At 41.0% G+C, this 20032-nt stretch overlaps 1 protein-coding gene across 1 annotated transcript; it reads left to right on the top strand.

The window, feature by feature from the left end:
- On the top strand, positions 1-10653 carry MAL2 (mal, T cell differentiation protein 2). Its single transcript, XM_054278526.1, has 4 exons — positions 1-193; positions 2342-2512; positions 6483-6641; positions 8975-10653. The coding sequence occupies exons 1-4, from the start codon at positions 59-61 to the stop codon at positions 9053-9055; spliced, it is 546 nt and encodes a 181-aa protein (XP_054134501.1). The 5' UTR covers positions 1-58; the 3' UTR covers positions 9056-10653.
- Positions 10654-20032: the final 9379 nt, after the last annotated feature.

Raw genomic sequence — 20032 nt, forward strand, 5'->3', positions numbered from 1 at the left:
AGCGCTCCCCGCTCGCCCACCTGGCCGCGCTGGGCACAGCCGCCGCCGCCGCAGCAACATGTTACCCAGGGGAGCCTCGTCCATGCCGCCGCCTCCCAACCCCGCTCCCTACTTCCCGCCTCCGCGGGTCACGCTGCCCTCCGGCCTGGAGATCCTGCGCACCTTCTCGGGAGCCGTCATCTTCCTGGAGATCGTGAGTGCGAGGGGCCGGGTGGGAGCGGCCGCGGGCCTGCCCGTGTGCTCACCTGCCATTTTGTGAGCGGGGCAGGTGTGGGGTCGCGGCCGGGCCGGGGCTGGGCTGGGCCGGGCCGGGCCGGGCCGGGCCGGGCCGGGCCGGGCCGGGGCTGGGCCGGGGCTCTGCGGTTGCGGCCCCTCGGGCCGGGGCTCCGCGGCCCCGCACACAGATGGGTTCGCGGGGCTGCTGGAGCTGCCGAGGGCTTTGAGGCGCGCTCTCCCCCGGCCCAAAAGGCACCACGGAGAGTTACACCGGGCTGTGTCTGCGCGTGTTTCGCGTCCTCTACAGACTCCTACAAGTGTGTTCAATGTCATGTGTGTGTTAGACCTCGCTGGTGTACACAGGGCTGAGGACCTTTGAGCTGAGGTTGGATATCACGCTCTGTAGTGCCACTGATTAGTGGGAGATAAAAACCAAAAAAGCTTGGTATAACTCATCTGACTTTATTAATTTAATTTTTGTCTTATGATCAGAGCAGAATACTGCTTGGGTCGCAGCCTGTGAGCTGTATCCCACCTCACAAGCTGTAAGATTGTACCTGAGCAAGGAACAAGTCGAAACTCGAAACACAAGTCTGGGCACTAAATCAGGCCCGGAGGCAGCAGGGACAAAAGGTTAATTCGGTTGGCCAACCAATTGTGCATCTGACAGCCAGGCTGTAGTGGACAGGTGTAGTGTCAGGAAACAGCACAGCAGTGGCTGCTGAGATTAGCAGTCTCTCTAATACAGTTCTAAATGTATTTTTAAGGAACCCTGCAAGTTTGCACATTCAAAATACTGAAAACATTTCATGTGTCTCTGTTTTTTTGTTTAACAGACACTTTCTGCTATCCCTTTTGCTTCCTCACTGCCCATCACTCTCTGGTCACCAAGTAACAGACTTGCACCTGCAGTCCTGTGAAACTAGAGAAAGTTTGGTTCTACACAGCTAAAAAGGGAACCCTAGAGAACAACTTGAACAGTAGTACATAAACCCATGGGAGCTTTGAACTGAAATTAGCAATGCATCTTTACATATGTGCTGCTGCAGTGTAACGCCAGAGAGGAACCAGCTAATTTTATAGCAGGCATCTTTTGAAAGGTATCTCTTATCCAACCGTGATACAAAAGAGAGCTCTCTGAATCTGAAAATGTAACCTCTGACTTCCTGGTTTGTAAATCTGTAGAATTTAAACAGGAAAGCAGTAACTTGTGCTTGGAAATAGATTTTAGTTGACACTATTCAACAGGTTGGATTCAGAAATTCAATCTTTCTGTAATAAACAAACATACTTGCAGTGAAGCATAATTGTCATCTATTTATCCTTTTTTATTAAGAGGCAGGATTTTCAGAAAGAAATAGTAGCGTTCCTTAGGCCAAGAGTTGATTAAGGGAAGCCTTAGTGTATGTAAATTCTCCATCAGCCATCCCTAGCACAGCATCCCTACACTCATTTGCTGTGAGGAGTCTGCTGAAATGAAAATTGGCACTGCTGAATTCTTCTTCAAGTTATGATGAGTCTGGAAAGCTCTATATTTTTCTAGTCTTCACAGCATAGTTTACAACTCACCTTATTCTTTATTGTAGTTTTTTCTTTTGCTTTAGTACTTTGGGTCCTCTTTCAGCTTAGTATTACAAATACATTGAAAAAATGAGTGTCTTTTTATGTCCTTTCTGTATCTCATCTGATTAGGACTACAAAGCAAAACAGTATGAGATTGAATCCAAAGTAGTAGAAGTACATCCCTTTTGTGCTAATTTGTGTATATATAGAGAGATGTGTGGTATGTGTGAACTGTGTTTTCACACTTCTTATATATTGCTCAAAATTACAGTGAGGGTAAAATTTTCAGCAGCAGCAGCAGCACACAAGTCACCTGGGTTTGTAAATCCCATTTTCAAGACTATTTTAAGAGCATTTAGGAATTTCAGAGTGGCTTTGTCTTTTCACCACTTAGTGCCTATCATTTCTGAGAGGAGGACTTGGTCTCTCTGAGTACTTTTGAAGTGTTTCCTCTTGGTTCCTAAGAGTCATCTGATGATATGTAAAGTGTGATATCAGTTCTTAGGCAGAGAGGACTGAGTAGAAGTTATCCAGTTTATTCTCTGTATTCCTTTCCTTGCAGGTGTTTGGAACAATAGTCTGGATTTTAGTCGCCTCTACCCAGATTCCACTGCCGCTGCTGCAGGGATGGGTGATGTTTGTGGCAGTGACAGCGTGGTGCCTCTCCATTGTGTTCCTCTCTGTGTTCCTCTTTGGTTATGCAAATAGAATTGCTGTCAACTGGAACCAGGCGGTGAGATCTTTTCTTTATTTAAGGATTCCATTTGTTTTATAAACTGAAAATTATTTAATGAGAAGTGTTGATCCTAAGTCTTAACACTTGGCTTTCTGCTTCGGCACAGACTTTTTCAAACAGGAATTCAAAACCAGGAAAAGAAAGAATAGGGTTACAGAGGTGACAGAGGAAACTGTTTTATGATGGAGGCTGAAGGAGCTTTTGAAACTGTTTGAAGGAGTACACTTGTCCTCTCTGAGCACATAAAATGTATGAGCAGCAGGAAGAGGAATAACTTAACATTGCATGACAAGAAATCGGAAATCAGAAAATACTTTCTGATTATTTGAGAAGTGGTAGTAACACCTTGTGAATAATGGGATGTAGAGAGATATATCAAATATTATAAAGGAAAGGATGCATTTGTGAATATACTGTGTGATGTGGTTGTCTGAGATAGCATAGACTGGATTTCAGCACCCAGAAGGTCCCCTCCAGTTCCTAAGAAAGTCTACTGGTGACGTTTGGGTCAATTCCTCAAAGCTAAGGTAGCAATGGTGAGTGGCTATTGGAGCTTAGGTGGTAAAAGACCTCATAACTTGCACTATGATATATCATAACATTTTATTAGGAGACTTAATGTCTTCATCTTTCTTAGAGGGACCTTGGTGAGACTACAGATATAAGTATTCTTTGCTGAGATTTTGAAGACAGAGAATTTTGAGAATTTTGAAAATGAGCCTGAATCTTGCTGTAATTTATTGTCATGGTTTGTGCCAGTAGTTCTCAGACTATAGCTTCCTCTTAAAAAAGGGAAGTTTTTTGTATTAGTTTTTGCCAACAACATGGATGCCTCAGGTTATTGACTGTTAATTTACATGCTCCTTTGTGACTGTTAACTGTGTTTTATTTTTAGTTTTTAGTACTCAAGTAGTTAAGCATGAGATTATATCGCACTCTCTTATATTACCGGAAGGGAATAGTAAGAAGTGGCATAACTGTGATCGGAATTTTTAATTTTCAAAAAATATTCTTCCAAAAGGATTGCAACTTCTAAACCACTGAAGTATGTCTGCCTGTAACTGCTGATCAGCTTCACTTTGCTCCTGGGGGGCTTAGTTTTCCTATTGACATTTCCCCTGGTCATAGCTGGAATTGTATGCTTCAGTATGCAATTCCAATGTGGATATTTATCTGTTCAGGTAATTTATGGATAGGCCCTTAAAAGTAAAGTTCTTTAAAGCAAATCATAAAGCTTATGAGTTTGGAGCTCTGATAAATCAAAGCACATCAGTGCTAACAGACTGGATTCTATTAGAAAACAAACTGTAGCACTTTGATAGTGAATAAACATACATACAGCATCAGCTTTCCAGCACAATACAGGCAGTAATTAGGCTAATAATCAGTTACAATCACAGAGACCTTTACAGGGATTTATGCTGCAACATCCTCACGAATTATGATGCAACAAAGCCCTTGAGCACAACTAAAGTAAATTAATAGTGTCCTGGGTTTCATTGAAACTGTTTGCCCATTTACAGTCATGCATCTATTTAAGAGTTGCTGGGTAAGGACAAAGCCTTAGATTGAAAATGCTATACAAATTCAATCTCATAACAATTGTGTGTGTGTTACATATTGGCTACTTGATGCTGGCAGTTTGTTGTAAAGTTAATTTTGTCCCTAGTATATAATAATTTGCTGGAAAATTTTCTGTATCAGGAAATGTATACATGACCTATATACAAACTACGTCTGTGACTTTAAAAAAAGCTGACAGAACTCAGTCAACCTCTTAAATGCAGAGGGAATAATTTTATCTCTAACTTGGCAGCTGAAACCCAGCCCCTTCCACCTGTCAACAAAAATAAGACACTTTACCACTATTTTCAGGTACCCAAATGTTTTGTAAGGTGTTGACACTAAACTCTTTAGTTTGTGTCTGTGACAAGTTGGGGTTTTTTTACCTTCTGTTGCAAATAAATAATTAGTTACTGGAAATAGTAAAACTATTTTTGTTACTATAAATGCAGTCCAGGATTTAGTAATACCTTACACTGTAAGTATATCTGCTTATACTAATAGAGATATTTTAAAAAATAAGATGGTGCACACTGGAAAAGATGGACCTTATGGAGCTGCATTGCTCAGTACATCAGTGTATTAAACCAGATGGTATGACAAGTACTGCCCTTTACAGCCTGACTCACAATTCACACTCATTTACAAAATTAGATGTGAACTAAATTATCATGCTGCTCTGATAGTGTTTTGCATGCACTTTGTTTGAGGTTTCAATGATTATACAAGTGTGGGAGTTAGGCACTATGATAACAATTACTAAAACCCAAAAAAAGGTCCCTCATAAGGTCTTAGGGATTTTGGTCACAGAAACCACAGCCATGTAAATGTGAAACCTTACTGACACTACAGAGCTTCACTATAATTGCTGCCAGGAGAAGGAAATTAGAGGGTTAGGCAGGAGAATGAAGGAGATGAAAGAGTCTCTCCTGAAAAATATCTCCCCTGTATGCAGTCATTCCTGATCTAAGTGGAATGGGGAACTTAGTAGCAGCTTATATCATTACTTATCAAAACTGACTAGGGTGTGCTTGAAGTAGCTTTAGCTGCAATCAAATACAGAACAAGTAATGAGTTTGAAAAGAAGATTCTTTCAATTAAAAGGAAATCTCCCATCTCTGAAGAAAATGCATTTCTCTGGACAGGGCAGTGCAGCACATTCTCCCTGCTCTCAGGCAGGCAGCAGGTGAGGATGTCTCACAGTAATTTCTAGTGCAGGCGAGTGCTGTCTGCTGGACACACACAAAATGTCCTGGCTTCTCACTCCAGGCACACTGATAGTCCATTGCACTCAAGTGAAGCTAAAGTTCATCAAGAACTCATTAGTACTGGAGTTAGACTGCATGTCACAGGTATCATAAAGCATACATATACTTGCATATATTTTAAATATTGTTTCTGTGGCTTTTGCAGACCTTCACAGGTATAGACACAAAGTATATGTTGTATGGATCAAAAATTGAGTGCAGTGCAAATGTCAGCTTTTCAGACTGAATAACAGAAGGAGATGTTGGAAGAATACTTTAGACATTTTAAACTGTACTGGAACATGCCTTACATCTTGCTGCTGGAACACTGGGCTCTGAACTAGGGCCTGCAAAGGCACCAGACCTTTTTTATGTGTGTCAGTAATGAAACCCAGAAATGGAAGTTAGGTGTTTAAACCTTACATTCAGTTAGCATTCATCACAGAGGAGGGAATTTCTTGGAGAAGGCCAGGAGAGAAGCATATTTGAAGTAAATCCTAAAACCTGTCTGCACAAGTCTTGGACATTTTATTCCACAATATCACAAAGAACTGTCAGGTTGCTTACTATTGGGTAGAGCCAAATCAGAGAGAGTTGTGGAAATACCTCAATTCTTGAATCTCATTGCATTGGGACATTGGACATTTTAGTTGCGTTAAAGCTGAGTTGTTTCTGGGCATTTAGAGAAGCAAAATTTAAGCATGGAAGGAAGATCTTTGAAGCTTTGATTATAGCTGAGAAGGGTCTTATGGGATTGCAAGACTGTATTGTACTGCTTGAATTGTGATCAAGTTGGCCTGTGTATGTCTGCTTTTTTATCTGTCTGTAAGGAGATTTCTGTAAACTCCACAAACTTTAAGGTGGTCTAAAATGTCAGCATGTGTATATAAAGATGAGCAGGTGCCTCTTAATTTGAAAGAATATAAGATTTGGGGAGAGGGAGAGCCCTTTATCACTAATAATGTTAGTGAGTTGCTTATAATTACAAGAAGCTGTGAAAACATGTCCAGGTTAAGCTGTCAGATGGATTTAACGCTGCTTATCTCAAGTTAGTGTTATCAGTTCTTGTTTCGTGTTTCAGTGTTTTCATTTGTATTGAGATGAGAAGAATTAGACATGTATTGGAGCTCAGACTGATTCTGTTATTTGCTTTTTAGGATTTTATTTTCCATGGGGCTACTTTTGTCTTTTATTTTGGAGCATTCCTACTGCAAGCAGGAACGACATCTCTGCATTACTTTCCCCGCAAATTCAACTCCACCACGCAAGAGACGATTCTGAGTGGTCGTGAATATAACATAAGCATAGCAGCCTCGGTATGTGTTCTGTGTGTTTGTACCAGGGGAGCACAGGTCTGTAGCAAGCACTTGTAGCCAGCCATTCAGCTTGGAAATTTAACAGCAAACTGGAATTGAAAGAGGAGCTGTGAGAGAAAGAATTGCCTTTGACAGCAGCAAGTAGTGTCTAACAAGAAATATGCAAAAATATTGGTATAAGCTAATGGTTATGGATAGCTGCTTACTCTTCAGTAAGTGTAGGGTTCATACTCTTCACTGTAGTGTTTTAAATATATGATCTCTACAGCTTATCATTTTTAGACAAGGTATTTTGTAAAAACAGTTTTGTTATTAGAAGAAAAAGAGCAACTGAGCCTTTATCAGAGGATCAGGTATGAAATTTGCACCTGTGCTCAAAATTGCTTTTTTTATACCATATAGATAGTGCTGACCATGCCATGGAGATAAAAAAAAATGGACTAGATCTTTGTGAATCTCCCATATGTGCCTACTACATCAGGGTCCTGGTGTCTCTTACTGCAATTATTAGAGAGCTTTTCTTGGTAGCCTAAGCCCAGAATACATTTTTCTCACTGTAGTTGCATCATCACTGAATCAATGTGTTTAGTGATGTGGGTGTCCATAGCTGAGTCAGAAAATATATCAGGATTTAGTTTTTATCCTGGCTGGACTCTTCAGGGATGAGTAGAGGTGTTTCAGGCTAAACTTACAGAACTGAAACCACTGCTCTTAATTTTTTATCCAGAGACTTTCATACCAGAGAACTGTATATATTTATTAAGCTTCTAAACCCTCTGTGCTTATCTCTTGTCCTTAAAACTGTGCACCATAACTTTAGCACAGTAGGCACTTTGAGTTCATCTTTAGATAAAAACAGATGAACTGAAGGTGTAAGGTTCAAACCCTCTGCAAGAGCAGAATAGAAAGGAAAAGCCTTTAGCTTTGGCAAGGCAGGCCCTGAGGAGGTGAAGTGGGTGTGTCAGTGTCCCAATGTCAGAGTTCCTCACGTCACCCCCCTGCCTGTAACACATCTGATCCCTGGGTGACCATGTGGCACAAGGACAGCAGTGGTGTTCCAGCTGTGCCTAAGCTAAGGGAGGATCTTTATACTAAGCAAGTGTCTTAAATTCTACCCCTAAGTGTACCTCTTCAGTCCTCGTTTAGTGTGTTCAGATCCCACTGAATATATGGTCTCTGCAGTCATTTTGTCTGACAGAATACTGGGCACTCCAAGAAACCATTCCCTGCTTCCATACTAATTTTTTAAGGGAGAATTCAGTTGTTCAAGCCCTTCAAATCCCTGTCAAGATAGAGGAAGAGAAGATTCTTTTGTAACTTGCCTCAGTATCTTAATTAAGAATAGCTGGAAAGCAGTGAATGAGATAAAGGAAGTCTTGGCATTTTTTGCAGAAGTCTATATTTAGGAAGTCAAAACATACAGAAAAAGATTTTGAATCTTTGAAATATTTCATTAAAACAGTCTTGTCAGCCACAAGACAAATAGAAAAAAGATTGCTAACATTCTGTCTTTTAAGTTGACATTTATATACCGTGATTAGAAATACATATATGTTCATTTTAACAGGTGATGGTTCTATGGTGTAGCATTTATTCAAAACTTTAGTTAGTCAAATTAACACTTGTATGTAAAGAATGATTGAATTGGTATATTTAAAGAAATAGAATTCATTGTTATCACTGGACAATATGAGAAATGTTTTCTCAGAAATTTGGTTTCTCATATCTTCTGTTGAGTGTACATTGCATATTCACTTTCAATGTGGCATGACCTTCAGTTCAAATCTGTCCAGTTCAGTTCTGGAGCAGGAGCAACTTCCCTGGCATTGCCTAGGAAGTTGTTCTTATGGCTGGGTATCTGGTCAAGGAGGCCAGATGGGAGTTGTTTCTGTTTTTCTGCTAGTAAAACAGTTCTGCTTTTTAGAGGGATTTCTGCTTTGATGTTTGCTGGGGTAAAGGCATTCAGTTGGAAACATCTGAGATTGATGTTTGATCAGCCTAGATAAGAGAACTGAAATACACAGTGTACATACATATAATTGCTTTCACCATAACTTATGCAGAAATCACGTTTCTTATTCTATTTCTAAATGTCTGCTCAAGCAAGTGAAAAGTAGTAACATGGGGTAGTAGTAAAATGGGATTTTTACAAAGAAGTTCCTGAGAAGACTTCAGAGGATCCCAGACCTATCCTACCTTATTAAGCATTTTGATTGGGGGAGGTACCTTTTGAATCACTTGTGTTCCTGTATTACTTTAGAATATAAAAATATTGTAGAACAATGTGTGATTGATTTTTTCTTTTTTTTTTTTTTTCTCTGCTCCTCCTCTAGATTTTTGCCTTTGCAACAGCTATTTGTTATGGTTGCAGCACAGCCCTGGCATTGAGGAGATGGAGGCTAAATAATAGCTGAAGAGTGGTTAATGCCCACATGTTCCACTTCAGATCAAATTAAGTGCTACTTGTCTGTTTTACTGAAATTTAATTCTAAAAAGACTTTTTTTTTTCCCTGCTTAAAATCTGATTTAAATGCAAGTAACCCCTAATCGGGATTTCTTCAACGAAAAAAAAAGTTTCCATCTCTTCCCTTTCTGATAATTACTTTTACTGTGTACTCATTGTAAGGTATTAGAGAGTTTAGGGACAAAGAGACATGTCATTAGCAGAGAACAGAACTCCAGTGCTACACCAGAAGAGGAACAAATGGAAACCAAGCCAAGATGTTAACTGCACAGGCAGCTGAAAAGCTGCCCCCTTGTTAAGCCCTGGGATTAAGCGCTTTGTTACCGTGCACTCCGCACAGGCAGAGCCTTGGGGCTCCTGGTAGAGCCATGGGTGTTCTGTGTGCTGCCCTTTGCATGATCAGAGCCCAAGCTGACTCTGAAATTCCAACTCAGTATATATATGTTATTAACTTTGATGTACAGAGAAAATATTTTTAAAAACCATCCAGTGAGATCTTTTTATATTCTCTTATAGCTGTGTCTGGTTAGGGTCACCTGAGCCTTAAAGCTTACTGTGTTCCATACTAGATGAAAACTGGGACTTTGAATCAGTTGTTTATTAGTTTTAGGAATTCAGCTTAATCAGATCTATTTATACTATAAAACAAAACAGTGCATTTGTGTTGTGTGTGTATATACATGGTATATTTTTGTTTAACAGGAATTTTTGCACTGTTTAACTTTGTTGGAGTACAGCTTTGTTCTTGCTACTTCAAGTGCTGCATTTGTTAGGTATTATGTGAGTCAGTATCATTTGAATGGAATGTTACCAAATAGTGAATAATGTCTGACCTCAATTGTTGCAGTGTGTTATTTGTTGCATTCTAAAGCTGCAGTGTTGTAAAGGTGTTCTCATTTGGACAGATGCCTGTACAACATCTTGCTGAAAGCAGTGGGATGCAAAGCAGTCCGCCCACTATGGAGTTTGCTTTTCGCACAAATGATGTTTAATTGAGCCTCTCTTGAATATCCTGGTGTGTGATGGCATGCAATATTAAATACAGAAAAGTGATTTAGCAAAACTAAACTATAGCATTGTGCTCTGCTCCCTGACACTCATGTTGTTTTGCACATGGTGAAGCTTTTTGTTATTTTGCTAGTAAATAATTTTTGCTTTTGTGAATAGTGCCAAAAAGATAAGCTGGGACAATAAAGGCTCCCTGTCATTTGTAAAGCATCTTGTTCACTACATCTTGCCAGTGCACCTGATTATTCTGCAGAGACCAGCAGTGGTTGCATATGGGAAGACAGGATTTCCTTCATTCCCAGGCCTACTCGCCCTCCTTGAGCCAACAAGGATGTCTGCCACAGAGGTTACTTTCTCAAACTTGTCAGGTACAAGGATCTCTGGGGGGCAGCCACCCTCAGCAGTGCCCTGCTGATCCAGGGCAGGTTCTTGTGGGTGGCACTGCAGTGAGTGGCACCCTTCTGACCATGGAACCACTTGGTCATCCTGAATTACTACAATGGGATGTTGTCATTTATCTGTTTTCTAAGATTTTGTACTCTGCCTTTTATCCTCTTTTATCCTAAGATTTTTTCCCTTAATTCTGTCATTGCATTGAAAATTTTTGTGAACATTTTATCTAGAGTCATATACTTTTAAAAATATTTTGTGTTGTACAAAATACATTTACACTGGAGTATATGGATGAAAGTGTATAACAAAGACTTATGCTAAGCAGCATTAAAGATACTTAATATATTTATGGCAGTAGTCTGGTTATTAATTTTGTCTTTGGAAAGTATCACAAAAACTACCTTGGTACTTTGACTCACCTGATGCTGGACATACAAAATTGAGGCTAAGATTTCATGAGAAGGCACAGTTGCATTGGGGTGGTTTCACATACACTTAATTAGTGTCACAGCTACTTTGCTGTGTGACGCTGTGTGGATATTGGTGCGAAGAGTAAAGTCAACGTTTCAACATTACAGTGTTTCAGACAGATGCTGATCCTCCATTTGGTTTCTCCTGTGCCCTGCACCCTCTCTGTGCCCTGCACACCACAGACTGTGCATGTCACAGCTGCAGTCTCTGCAGCCAGCTGAGATCATGGAGGGCAGATCTTAAATGTTTTGCATATTTAAACCTACAGGGTATGAATCCTTCACATGGAGTCAACTAAAGAGCTGTCCAACTTGGTTGGCATTTATATCCAACTTCCAAGTTCAAACCTGAGGTGTAAAACCCTTGATTGGTGAGTGCTATTCAAGCCTCTTAATCTACTCATGGAAGCCCAGATAGCAGAGTGTGGTTAGTGTAGCATGGGAAATGTTTGCATAGTGAGGAAAGATTGAACTTTCCCTCTTAAGTATCAAAGACAAACAAAGGACAGAGAAGAGATAAAGGTAAAAACTACAGTAATGAAGAACAGCTTTCACAGCTAAAATGGACTGAAAGAATAGAATTTTTGTGTTAGAAAGGACAGAGTTTTGCTGTACTTTGAGAAAGATCTATGGACAGTCAAACTGGAATAAGCAGTTCTTTCAAAAAGAGAAAGAAAAAAGTCAGTAGTTAATTTTTTATTGCTTTATACTGGGAGCTAAAAAGTAGGTGTGACTTAGGAATGGTATGTGCATGCTGGATGTGTGCAAATACTGCAAATACTGATATGGGTGTAATATGTAATCCTTGTGATAGGTATTCCAGGGAAAATGTGCAGGCTGGTTCTAAAACATCTTTCTTCCTTGTAAGAAAATTCCTCCAAGCCTATCACCTTCAAGGATGCAAGCTTAGACTTCATCAAAGAATGGAAGGCATGTGGGGGCGGGGGGGGAGAGAGAGGGAGATTATTTATCTCAATTCATTTAAGGTGAAAGGAACAAGACCCCTGATGCCTAATAGTGTTTTCATCAAACATCTCTTTTTGATGTGAAGCTGCAGTGCAGCACTATCTAAGGTACCATGCAGGTCCCTATTCTTAGAAAATACTTCATGGTGTTTTGGATAGCACTGTGTGGTAGCTGCTGGTAAATAAGGAGAAGGAGCCTCAAAGCAGACTTTGCTTCAAAGAGTGCAGAGATAAGCAAGTTATTGTAGTTACTTTCTTTCTAAAGAGAAGTGAAAGTGCACATGTTAGAAAGCTAAAATTTTGTTAGAATTTTGGCAAAAAATATGCACAGCATGTGCTTCACCGAAGTCCTGACTCTGCTGCTGCCTTGCTGAAAGTCTGGAAACAATCCAAAGTGACACAGGTCCTGCAGGATTATTGATCTGCATGGGATCAGTCCATTCAGATTCCCATGCTTTCTGTGGCTGCATATATTGGTTATAACTCCTGATGTGAGTGAAGTTGTGCTAGTGGGAAGTGTTTCCTTAAAACACAGCTGTAAAGCACAGCTTTTAAAAGATAGTGGCAGAACCAGTGACTACACAAACCTGTGCCCTTCATAAAAATGAAAGAAAAACCACTGGATAATCACTAGACCTGTGTTGTCTCTTTCACTTCCAAAACCAGATGACAATGCTGATTCCAACAACTTCCTCTAATTGTTGTAGATTTGCATTTACTTTATAACTTTAAAGAATTTTGACATCTATAATTTCATTATCTGAATTTCAAAAAATAAGAGAGCTTAAAACTCTAAAAACTTGTTTCTTCCATTTTTATCTAGACACTGTGAAATTGGTCATTAAACAAAAGCATCCTGATGCATGTCATGCTCCTCTGCCAGACTGCCCAAGATGCACAGAAAGGTTTCCCAGGTTTTGGCCAAAGATAACAGTGAACCATTAGTTCTCAGACTGAGATGCAAATAGAACATTGCTCTTTCCAGTCTTACAAAAGGAAAAACTTGAAAGTGAGAGCATGTTGTCTTTCTTTCTTTGCTGTATTTTTACAATTGGTCATGACACAGTAGTCTTTGTTGAGACATACAGAAAACCAGAAAGAAAGAAAAAAAAAACCAGAGGAAAAAGCAAGTCTTATGTACTAAAATTAGTAAACAGAAATGGAAAGTATTTAATTTTTTTTTTTACAAATCTGAATTCAGCATGATTGTTCTATTTTCTCCCACCTTCTTTTGCTCAATTTTGGTGTTTATCTAAACACCCCTGTAACCTGACCAGCTCAGAATTTACCGTATTTATCCTCAAGGTGCTCCTGTAAAGAAGAAAAGTGCTGTTCCCATTTCTCAGGTGGAAACCTGGATCCAGAGACACTGAAGAGCAACTTGCTTGGCCACTCTCAGGAGATCTGTGGAGCAGGAAGAGGAAACTTGGTTCTCAAGTGAGAGTTTCTTGGTGCCTTGCCCAGCAGCCTCTACTGGTGCCCACTGTGGGCTGGAAGGAAGCGCGGTGGCGTGGGTTGTGTGTGACCTCACCTCACTCCTGTCTCTGTCATGGTGGTGTTACTCTGGCAATTAGTTACATGGGGTTAAAAGGTACAATGAGTGTTCGTGGAGGATTATGAGTCAAAGGGAGGTTTAAAATGCCAAATCAGCATTCCTAGATCAAATATCATAGTTTCCAGGTGTTGTAACAAATTTTGGTTATCCAATTTTAAATAGACATGGAGTTCCTCTTTGAGGTGTTGATCTACTCTCTGCATCTTAAGAGAGGATAAATGTCCTCAGGAATCTGTAGGTTTCTGATGCTTCCTGCTATATGATATGTTTAAGCCTTAAATTCTTGGTACTAGCAAAACACTACCTGCCTTGAGCCTGCCAGGACACAGCACCCTTCAGTTCAGAAACCTGAGCTAGGTTTTGGCAGCTAACCTGTCACGTTACCTTTCAGGGGAACACAATGATCAAACTGGGTTATGTCTAGGTGTGGTTTTAACATCTTTCTTGCCATGGGATAATTGCAAATGTCTGTAAAGATTCTGGAGATTGTGGACACTAAATTCATACACTTATGTCCAGAGTTACTGTGCCTGGCTACAGAGGGGCTCTTAAGCAAGGACTGAACCCAATGGATCCATACAGGGTTTGATTATGGTTGCAACATTACTAATAATCTTAAAAGAATTACTGCAGATATTAATCTCATCCTAACACCCTTTCCTGATTGCCTCAGCAAAGTGTGATTTCTGTCATTGGACCAGTGCTGTGACACAAGAAACATGAGAGAAAACACCTGAGAAAAGCTCTGCATGGCTTGAAAAGCATCATAGAATAGTTTGGCTTTGGAAGAGATCTTAAAGGTTCTGCACTCCTCCTGCTGCAGAGCTGGGACCTCCCACAGCTGTGTAGCCCTGTGCAGAGGTGCTGGGATTTCCCAGTGATCTGATTGCCTCCTTGAGCAGCTCTGCTTGCAGTGCCCCCCAATGATTGGCTTTTAACATCACTTTGTTACAAGGGGTTTGGGTTCAGTAAGCTTTACCAAACAAACTAATGAGGCAGAAAGTGTTTTATTTCCATATAAAATAGAAGTGTGGAAGATTTGCTGGAAGATTTGCTAACTCATGTTTTGTCCCACACAGGGATCACCGCCTTTTTTTTTTCATTATTATTTTGAAAGTGCAAAACATACTTTAGCATAACTTAATAATGTAATTAATGATATCACAGTCTTATTCCCCACACTTCATGGCCTGGAAGTATTTCCAGAGTCCTGAGTCCAGAAGAAAACCCCAGCTAGGTTGCATCCCTATGCCTCTGTGAGATCTCAAACAGCATCTTCCCTTTTCCCTGCCTCTTACTCATTTTTGGAAAGCAAAAAGAGAGCTGCAGCGCAATCTAGATGGGTTGGGCAACTCAGAAAACTAATGTGGTGTATTGGAGTATGATTCACTCTTCAGTAGCACTCATGGGCATAGAGCATAGACAGTCTTGAGGTGTTTCCACCAAGATAAAATACAAAGTTATGGCTAAAGGGGAAATGGAGAGGCCTACTGGACAGAAAAGGTGCCTAAGAGCTCAGTACTTGGCTACAATTGCTTCCTGTATAAAAAGTCTGGCATCAAATCCAGCACTTGGCTCCTGAATATACCTGTGTTTCAAACTGTTAATACCTTGGCCTGGGATCTAAAGCCCTGGGGAACCTGTAGGGCCAGCTTAGAGCTTTGAGTTGTTGGAATAGGAGGCAAGGTGAATCATCACCAGATACTTTAACTCAAAATTCAGGAGCAGAGGAGAAAGAGAGTTGTTTGCAGGTCTGTTTTCCAACTTCTTACTGGCTCTACGACCTGAGAAAAGGGCAGGAATAGTTTTCTTCTACTTTCATTCCTTGGCTGCAATCACCATGGACCTAGAATGAGCTGCAGGACTGAAAGGATGAGGATTTGTACAGAATAATCTGAGATACACCTGACCTACCCACAGCAGTGACAGCCATTCCTGGGCCAAGTCCAAGATCCATCCCCCGACCTAAAACAAAAAAATCAATAAAATAAATTAATAAAAATTAAAATAGAAATAATGACATTTTTAAACAAAAAGCCTGAGTCTTAGCTGGAGCAGATGTTCTTAGAAAAAGAGTTACCTCAGAGAGAAATTTAATGGTGAACAAGAAGCCAAATTGTTCTTTTAGTTATATAAATGCAACTTCTTTTGAGGTCTAGTTGCCAGTGAGAAATTTCACTAACAGAAGTAAGAGCAGAATTTCCCCTCAGCACTAAGTAGAGCTGACCTTTGAAACAAATGGAATTATGAATTCCTTGGCCTTGTGTCATTTGTTATTTCTACTAAGGATCCTGCTGCTAGGGTGAATTGCTGCTGGGATGTGTTGCTGCTGCTCTTAAGGGACAAATAGCCTTTGTGGCCATGGCAGGCTTAGAAAGTGTGAAGATTTCAAGATAAAAATCCAGCTCTTGTAGAATATCATTATTTTGGAGGACTTACAGCTTGTGAATGGTTTAGGGTCAGCAATGCTGGGCAGGGTATATGAGGTACAATGGCACATAAAGCTCCTAGGATGAAAAGCGTCTACCTTGTCCTGAAGTTACAGGCTGGCTGAAAGGACAGCAGAGAAGAGATCCATGCTGCGTTTCCTGTGTCCGTTTGGCCAAGAGGAGCCCCCGCAGGGAGGGAGCCGCTGCCGGCAGATGGAGCCGCAGCGCCGGAGCCGCGCACCGCGCCCGCCGCATCCGAGCCAGCGCCGCTCCCAGGACTGCGGCCAGGGTGCTCACTGTAACCGTGGGGATCCAGCTGAAAGAACCAGGCTCGCTTTTTCATCTTTTTGCTATAAGGAGACGCAGCAACAACTTAGCATTGTACGTGACTTCATACATCTGTTGTTAAGGTTGTATTACAAACTTCATATTTACCAAGAACAATCCCAGGACACAAATACAATGCAAATTCCCTTTTTGTGATGGTAAGAAGTAGCTGCAGATACTGTTCTTCACTCTTCTCCCTGCAGGACACAATTAGCTTTATTGCCTTCTATAAATCATTTGTGGTTGAAATCCATGTAGCTCCACTAGGTTAGAGAAATAGAATCTAGCCTTCAAGCCTTAAGGAGATTTTGGAGGGTTTTCTTTTTCCTAGGGAGTTATAAAAGTTAAACAGGTCAACTAATATAAACTGACAACTGAACGAGCTCATACCATGGAGTCACTATCATTGCATTGTTTGGGGCTGATTCTTTTTAGACAGCCAAGTTCTGGGCAGGCCATGAAGACATCACCAAACTGAGCTGGCTCAAAGGTGGCAGATGAACTTCAATATAGATAAATCGGGGGCAATGCATCTAGGAAAAAATTATCCACATTAGACCTGGAACTGAGAGTTATTAGGAAAAAGACCTCTGAGCCATTACTGATGGTTCTCTGAAATCATCAGCTCAGTATGCAATGGCAAATGAGCTCCAATAAAATGTTGGAACTCATAAGAAAGTTGTTAGGAACAGGACAGAGGGTGTAATGTTACTGCTAGATAAAAACCAAACAAACAAAACTCCAAAAAGCCCCGTGGTGCATTCTTATAAAGGGCAGTAAAAATAGCTGAGGTGCTGAAGCTGCTGCCTTATGAAGACTGAAAACACTGGGACTCCACTCAGGAGTGAAGGAGACAATGGAGTGAGGTAATGATAATTTACCAAATGATGAACATGTTGGTTAAACTGAACATGCAGCTGTTGTTTACAAGGACCTTGTATGTGATCTAGGGGACACTTGAGGCAACTACCAAAAGATTGGTTTAAAAGAAATAAAAGAAAGTATTTGCTGACACAGTGAGTGGTGAACCTCTGGAGCTTGCCAACACAGGAGCTTGTGGAGGCAGACAGTGTTAGCATGTTCAGAAAGGGATTAGACAAATAAATGTGCCTTTATGCTAAAAGGATAAGGCAGGAGCATACCCTCTATTATGCCTAATACAGTTATGAATGCTGCTTATTAGGGAAAAGGACATAACTAGCCTCACATGGTCTTCCTAAACAGCATTTCTTTTTGCCACCACTGGAAACAGTGGGTGAGGAGCTCATTATGTGCTCAACAGGCTGTCTCTGATATGCAGCCTGGGACTTCTTCCCCTTGGCAGGGATCCCCTGTGAGATCCAGCCTCCCTGCACACTCAGTCCTGGCTCCATCACCAAAAGGCAGAGTTCATTGGCCAGCTGATCGTTGAAAATCAAGGCAGGTAAATTAAGATTTCTTGGAAAAAGTGGAACTTGTATATCCTAGCATAAACAGAGCTGCTTGATTTGGTACAAATGAATAACAGTTCAAACAGTGTTGGCTCCTAGTCCTTCACAAGGCAATGGGAGAATAAGAGGAAAAATCAGGTCATGCTCTTATACACAGTTTTGGGAGCAGTAAATAGGTACAATAAAGATGCCCAAGTCAGCAGAGGAGGTTCTACCTTACCCTTCAGTATTGCTCCTCAGACTCCAAAAACATTTTTCAGCAGTGACAAGCTGAAAGCTAATTGTCAAAACTAATTATATGTATGAAGTAACTGAAAAAAGATTAATGAAATTTCCATGTTATCTCCTAGATACTTCCTGGCCTCTTTTTTCCTCCCCAGTTCATTACCTGTTCTTCTATGCTTCTGTGAGGGCTGGGCTGTCTTTACAGGCATGCTCATGCATGCAAACACACACACTCTCACTTCCTCATCCCACTTGGTTCAGCCATCCCCCCTCCTCCCTCTCTTTTATTTTCTTATAACACATTCTCAGTTTCTGTGTAGTGTTTTGGGTCCCATGTGCCTTGCTGATGTTCCATTCCTACCTCTTCTCACAGTCCTTGTGCCATGTTTTAATCTCCCCTGTTGTCAGGCTTTAACTGACTCATCACTTCTGCTAGGACACAGGACAGGGATTTCATGCTCCAAATGACTTGAGCAGGGCTGTGGGACTCAGGTAATCAGGGAATTGCACTCTGCTGCTGGACATGCCACAGCTCTGTGTGTTGAGTGAGGGGTCTCAGAGGTGGCCAGGTACCTGCCTTTCCCTGTGAACATGCAGCTGCTTGCCAATATGGATACAGGGTTATTTTTTCACAATAGGCAAAGCAGTTTTTCCCAGATACTCTTTTTTGAAAGGATTGAATGACTTTTGATGAAACCTTCCTCAAACAGTTCAGCAGAAAATAAGCAACCAGCATGGAGAATTGGTTTAAAACCTGGGAAATCATAAGCAATTGAAAAAGCCTATCAAAGGAAAGTGTTATGTTTCTTTAAGGATAAGCAATGCTTCCTACTCTGGCCTTAGCATCTATAAAGCCTTCACACTTACATGTTCCCTTGACACTGAGGAAACATTGTCTTTTTTTGACAGAATTCTAGCTGTATGATCATCATTGGAAGATGCTTGTATTGTTGTGACCAAATTTTCTCAATTACAATCTAAATGCCATTTTTCTGAAGTGAGACTGAGGTTTGCTTTTCAGACAGAGGGAAGTATTTGCCACTCTAAAGTGCCCCTTTTCCCTGAGCATATGTGCCACTTTCCTGGAGGTCTGAAGCTGAGGAGCTCTCCTCCTGCTGCTGTGGAGCAGCTGTCTTGGCTTGTTCAGCTGTGCCAGCTCACATCAGCTGGGCATCCAACCTGGTCCTTAATAAGGTTCCTTTTGAACCTTTATGCTTTGTTTTTCTTTACCTGGAAATCACCAGGATGGTGAAGAAAACTGACAATGGCTCTCTGAGAGAGGTATGAGCATATAGGGGCAAGTAGAGAGGACAAACTTCAGTGTTTCAGAGGTTCACAATAACATGCTTCCCTCAGAAAGTATTCTTTATTCAAATATCCCTTAAAGGGTAGCAAGTAACCACAGGATGCCATATATCTCTGGGTTATGACTCTCAGCAGAGAGACTGCGCAACTTCCTGGATTGTCTTTAACAGGAGGTGAGGCAGACCTGGAAAGGTTTCAATTTTCCAGCCTGCTGGCTCTAGCAATAATGTCATGTAAGTCCAAAGGGAGACAAGTGACCTTCTAGCTCATGCTATTGTGCTGGTAACACATATAAACAAAGCCTGTAGCTAGAGGGGGAAGAATTTCACCATAAACAAGATCTAAGAAGAAGTCCTTTCCTTTGCACCTTTTCACATAACCCTCTTGTAATGAAAGCTTTCCTAAGTGACTGCTCTTTTTATTGTCCATTCACCTAAGGGGTTTAAACTCACCTCTCCCACTGTCAAAAGAGGTCCTTAAACACCACCTCTCATCAAACATACACAAACATGCTGGGTTTGTATCATAGTGAATAAAGGGGGGTTGTGTTCACATGGTGGCAGCCATCAGTAAACTTCTGGTGATAATCATTTTCCCACCACATCGTTGTCATCCATTACCAAGGGGCTATAGAATATCCCTGGCAGGCTGCAGGTTAAAATCTTAATAGCTGTAGAAGATGGTCAAATCCTTGGACTCTCATGTCATTACTAGTACCCATAGCCACTATCAGCCTGGGTGGATTTTCCACCCTTCTGACAGCCCAGTGTGCTGACATCTGTCTCCAAGGTAGGCTCAGGTGAGCCTGCTTCCAATGGCA

The sequence above is a fragment of the Melozone crissalis genome, unplaced genomic scaffold (assembly GCF_028551555.1).
Source record: "Melozone crissalis strain CALT ecotype California unplaced genomic scaffold, PUWL_Pcris_2 ptg000002l_1, whole genome shotgun sequence".
In the NCBI taxonomy this organism is placed as follows: domain Eukaryota; kingdom Metazoa; phylum Chordata; class Aves; order Passeriformes; family Passerellidae; genus Melozone; species Melozone crissalis.

Excerpts from the sequence above, each read along its gene's own strand:
- MAL2 (XM_054278526.1), top strand. The coding sequence starts at position 59 with ATGTTACCCAGGGGAGCCTCGTCCATGCCGCCGCCTCCCAACCCCGCT. Across the intron at positions 2,513-6,482 it reads CTGTCAACTGGAACCAGGCG|GATTTTATTTTCCATGGGGC; the intron begins GTGAGATCTTTT and ends TTTGCTTTTTAG. Across the intron at positions 6,642-8,974 it reads ACATAAGCATAGCAGCCTCG|ATTTTTGCCTTTGCAACAGC; the intron begins GTATGTGTTCTG and ends CTCCTCCTCTAG.